The 5464-nt window shown below is 28.6% G+C and overlaps 1 protein-coding gene across 1 annotated transcript; it reads left to right on the top strand.

The window, feature by feature from the left end:
• The first annotated feature begins 209 nt into the window (after window positions 1-209).
• Window positions 210-2728, top strand: LOC105462521 (probable tRNA N6-adenosine threonylcarbamoyltransferase). Its single transcript, XM_011709165.1, has 4 exons — window positions 210-439; window positions 1651-2092; window positions 2186-2364; window positions 2442-2728. Exons 1-4 carry the CDS (start codon window positions 325-327, stop codon window positions 2711-2713), a joined length of 1008 nt encoding a protein of 335 aa, XP_011707467.1. The 5' UTR covers window positions 210-324; the 3' UTR covers window positions 2714-2728.
• Window positions 2729-5464: the final 2736 nt, after the last annotated feature.

Here is a 5464-nt window from a genome sequence, read left to right as displayed (position 1 = left end):
ATTTTATACAAAAAAAGATTATTTTATCTCTAGAATGTCGAGTAACCTAATCAATGCGTCGTGCAAGGAGTCGCGTGACAAATGATGCAATAAAATGGAATATTTTTATAGATTAATCGTGACGCGACAGACAACAACGCGACGCGTGACGCGCTCAGTGGGAACGCTCCCTTAGCTAGGGACTCTATGTTCCAAGGCAAACTCAGAGAGTTGCTAATCTATTTGCTTGGATAATCTGTGGATTGTATGTATACGTTACATACATCACATACATGTATTTGCGATCCATTATTTATAATCTACGAAACAGAAAACTTATGAAAAATGGTTACAGCTATTGGATTTGAAGGTAGCGCAAATAAATTGGGTATAGGAATAATTCGTGACCAATGCATATTATCGAACGTACGACATACTTATATAACTCCACCAGGAGAAGGTAACCTCAAAGTAATACTTCGTAAATGTACTAACATACAGGATGTCCCAAAACTTTTAATTAATATTTCAAGGCGCGAAAGAAAATAAAATTTTAAACCAAAAGTTCCTTTATCAATTTTGGCTCAGACTATTATTTACAGAGTTATTAACGAATAAAGTTAACCAATTGCATGATACATTCTTTTGTACTCCGGCTAAGCGCGATCTGATTAATTAACTTTATTCGTTAATATTTTTGTAAATAAAATTGTTTGAGCCAAAATTGGTAAAAGAATTTTTAGTTTAAAATTTTATTCTTTTTTACGCCTGAAATATTATGAGCTTTGGGACACCCTGTATATATATTAAATGTTTTAAATATTTATTAATGCAAGTTAATTTTTGTTAATAAAGAAAATTATTCAAAACAGGCCAATAAACGAGTTTAAGTAAATTTAGTTTTCAAAAATTAAAAAGTTTACTCAGAAGAATGTCTACATTCTACACATACAATAGAACATTTTGTTAATTTTTATTATTTATTTAATTTGACCATTATATGTTTGTTTTAAACAGATTCTAATTAATTATTATAATACTGTGTATTATTACATACAGTACATACAATTATTATAATAATACAGATTAACAATACTTTTACAGTTAGAAGATAGAGAGGAAAGAAAATATAGAAAGAAATAGATTTAATAAAATTTGTTAAATTAAATTATGCAATATTTTTATAATTTTAATAATACAGTATATATATTCTTATAAAAAAATATATTTTTTAAATCTAATTGAATTGTGCTTAATTTAAAATACATTTAAAGTTATAAGAATTAATTTTATTTTTATATTTTATGAACTGTAATTGTGATTCTAAAAATTAATTTTAGTTATTTTTATATTAATATAAAGGGCATTATGTTCTGTATATTAACCTATATTATATCTTAATTACATTAGATATATATTTTATCCTTAATCTTTTATTATTTATTATATAAATGCTATTAATTTAAGCTTATTTAAATTAATACAATATTGCTATAAGTAATAAAAATAGTATGTATTATAGCGATTGACTCTTTAGTTATTTAATATTTAAAATTTATTAGCCATTTTTAAACATTTTAATAGATTTTATTCTACTTTATATTTATAAAAATTCTAAACAGTTATAATATATAAGTATATTAACATGTAATCTGTATATTTTTGTATTAGGTTTCTTGCCTCGAGAAACAGCTCAACATCATAGAAAACATGTATTAGATGTTTTGCAAAAAGCCTTAGATGATGCAAGGATTAATTTGAAGGATGTAGATGTTATTTGTTATACGAAGGGACCAGGAATGGGAGCACCATTGACAGTTACTGCTTTAGTAGCTAGAACTGTCGCTCAATTATACAATAAACCTATGGTTGCTGTCAATCATTGTATTGGCCACATTGAAATGGGACGTTTAATCACTGGTACTAAAAATCCTACTGTTTTGTATGTTTCTGGTGGAAATACTCAAATAATTGCATATTCTCGACAAAGATATCGCATTTTTGGTGAGACAATTGATATAGCAGTTGGAAATTGCCTGGATAGATTTGCAAGGTTATTAAAGCTCTCCAATAATCCTTCCCCTGGATATAATATAGAGCAGTTAGCAAAAAAGCAAGTAAATTTTATGTGATCATTGTTTAGTCTATATAAAAATTAATTTTAATTTTACACTGAATTAAATTAAAATTTTATGAATTTAAAAAGAGGTGAAAAACTGATATTACTACCATATGTTGTGAAAGGGATGGATGTATCATTCTCTGGTATCTTAAGTCACATTGAAGAACATCTTTCCAAATGGCTTGAAACAAAAGCGTTTACTCCCGAAGATTTATGTTTCTCTTTGCAAGAGACTGTATTTGCCATGCTCATCGAAATTACAGGTAACTCTAAATATATAATTTTTTTTCTCTTAACTTTTCCTCCTGTTTCCTTTTGTTTACATTGAACAATATTGTAGAGCGTGCAATGGCGCATGTAGGATCAAATGAGGTATTGATCGTGGGTGGTGTAGGATGTAATGAAAGACTGCAGGAAATGATGAATGTCATGTGTAAGGAAAGGAATGCGACTCTTTATGCGACGGATGAGCGGTTCTGTATAGACAATGGTGTTATGATCGCGGTCGCTGGATTGCTTCAATACAAATGCAAGGGTGGTACTCCTTGGATGCAAACTACTTGCGTTCAAAGATATCGAACAGATAACGTACATGTTTCCTGGAGAAAATAAATATTTACAAGAAAATTTTTTGTTGAAATATTTAATTTTTCATTATCAATTGATTGAGCGATTAGGATCTAGAATTTAAGCATTCTATTTAGTCACCATTACTACTTCAGATTATGACGTCGGAAGCGAGAAAATACATAATAAATTTTTACAAAATATACATAGATATATATTACAAAAATGTGCTTTAATAAAATAGTATTTACAATCGATAAAATATATTGAGAACTTTTTTGTTTCAGTAATAGGCTGTTTTTTTTAATAGCTGAACTGCTGCACTAGTTCACAGTTTATTTTTCTCTTTCTATATTGGAAGATAAACTCTGAACTAATGTAGTCAGTTCAGCTATAAAAACAGACCTAATAAATAACCATATTTGAAAATAAATTATACATAACGAAATGAATTGTGCAATAACGAAATAAGTTATGTTTACAGCTATTGTCACAAATTATTTCAAATTAATAATATATACCTAGAAATAAATATGAATTTCTCTATGAAACAAGAAGATAGGTTTTGGTATATTTTATAAGTTTATTTTATCTGTTGCAAATATTTTATTGAAAATTCTTCTATTTAAATATAATTTGCAAAAATTTGTATTGTATTTTTTTACTTTGTACATCAATTTGTGAGATAAGAGTGAATTACAATTTATTTTATTTTAGACTTACTAATAAAAGTATCAAGATTATTTTAGAATAAAATAAGTTATATTTAGAATATACACGGAATATTAACTATATTTAACCTCTTCGGTACGATCGTCCGGATCGTCGACTAAAGTCGACAGCCACAAAAGGTATACATAGATATAATCGCTCGTTGACTAAAATCGATAGCTAGGAAAGGTGATTTGATTTGCTTGTCTGACTTGTCTCGGCTATCAAATAATACTACGCGATGTACTTGCGCCGTACCGAAGAGATTAACTATACATAAGATGTAAATATTTTAAAAAGTATACGTTGTATTAAAGCGGCATCACAATTTTTAGGTTAAGATTGATAGTTTTTATATAAAACATAACTTTGTTTATTTGATCCTGGATGAAGAAGTTTCAGATTGTATTAAGATTTTGATATTTTAAAATGAGAATCTTCATTTAATTATTGTTATAAATTTTTATAGTTGAAAGAAATTTTAAAAATAGTGATATGTATACAACGAGTAATGATTAGTTTTTTTCATTAAAAATTTCTTGAACAACGAAAGTTATACTGCCGACATTATAGTGTTACTCAAATAACACTAATGCATCAAGCTCTACTATTAGTATTCGTTGAAGAATAGAGGAGACTACTATGCTTTGTACTAGAGACGCCAGTGTTATTTTTCGTTGTGATAAAAATATGTGATTTCCAAAATTTTTCTCAAATCAGAAAAGCGAAAAAAAACGCTTACAGTTTATCACACAAGAGTGTCGTCTGCATATCTGAAAGAAAAATTATTTTTAAGAAATCTATAGATTTATTTAAAGTGCACTAAAAGTACTATTATTCATTCACTTAGTACTGTCACTTAATTAGTACCTAGTCGTATAGTCTCCATTATTGTCAAGAACCGCAATAATATACGGAAAATCTTATAGAAAGTACCAAATAGCAAATAAGAAAAAAAATTTTTTAAGAAATATAGATTGATTTAAAGTGCGCTAAAAGCACTATTATGCATTTATTTTAGTCATGCAGTCTCCATTATTGTTAAGAACCGCAATAATATACGGAAAATCTTATATAATAGAAAGTATGCCAAAATGGTACCAGCAAATTCTCGACAACGCCTGGACGACTTAAGAACGAAGTAAATGTGTAATAGTGCTTTTAGTGCACTTTAAATCAATCCATAGGTTTCTTCAAAATAATTTTTCTTTCAGATATGCAGATGACACTCTTGTGTGACAGATACACTGTATATAATTTTGTATAATTATCTACTAGAATATACAGGGTGTCCCATTTTATATTTGACAGTCAAATATTTGGAAATCGCGAGGTTTGAGAGAAAAATGTTTCAAACAAAAGTTGTAGGGTTTCGAGGGGGACATAAGATGATAACATTAATTTGACCCTGAGTGGCGTCGTCAAGGTCAGGACAAGGTCACTTTGAATTTTTTAAATGGAACCCCCCATTTTTCGTTGCATATTCTTGTAGCTTATTTCGAAAACTTTTCAAAACACATAGATAAAATGTTTTTTGGTTAAGTATATCTCGAGTTATAAAGCTTGAAAGTTACAGTACCACCGGCATTAGCATTATCTAAGATGTCTGAACAATGGCTGAAACCTTTTGAATGTTGTTCAGGATCATGAGCTTGACAACATGTGTCAACGTTTATAGCTTTCAAGCTTTATAATTCGAGATTTACTTAACCAAAACATTTTACCACTCAGGGTTAAACCAATATTATCATCTTATGTCCCCCTACAACTTTTGTCTGAAACATTTTTCTCTCAAACCTCGCGATTTCCAAATATAGTCAAACCTCGATAACTCGAATCTCAAGGGAAAAATTGTTCAAGTTGTAGAGTTTTCGACTTATCGAAATTCGAGTAAAAGAGGATTAACGTATGAAAATTCGACTTACGGAGACTTCGTACGAGAGTTTATAATTTTCTAATTATAATGGTTTTTAAAAGAAGAAAATCAATATTTAACAGTGATTATTTATTGCATACATATGATAAATGTAACCATAAAACAAAATACCAGGCTATTACTCATGGTAGATCGGAAGAGCACACGTC

This window comes from Wasmannia auropunctata, unplaced genomic scaffold, assembly GCF_000956235.1.
Source record: "Wasmannia auropunctata unplaced genomic scaffold, wasmannia.A_1.0 LD336097.1, whole genome shotgun sequence".
Taxonomy (NCBI): Eukaryota; Metazoa; Arthropoda; class Insecta; order Hymenoptera; family Formicidae; genus Wasmannia; species Wasmannia auropunctata.
The sequence above is the reverse complement of the archived record's forward strand: the minus strand, read 5'-3'. Positions and strand labels throughout refer to the sequence as shown.

Excerpts from the sequence above, each read along its gene's own strand:
- LOC105462521 (XM_011709165.1), top strand. The coding sequence starts at position 325 with ATGGTTACAGCTATTGGATTTGAAGGTAGCGCAAATAAATTGGGTATA. Across the intron at positions 440-1,650 it reads TATAACTCCACCAGGAGAAG|GTTTCTTGCCTCGAGAAACA; the intron begins GTAACCTCAAAG and ends TTTTTGTATTAG. Across the intron at positions 2,365-2,441 it reads CATGCTCATCGAAATTACAG|AGCGTGCAATGGCGCATGTA; the intron begins GTAACTCTAAAT and ends ACAATATTGTAG.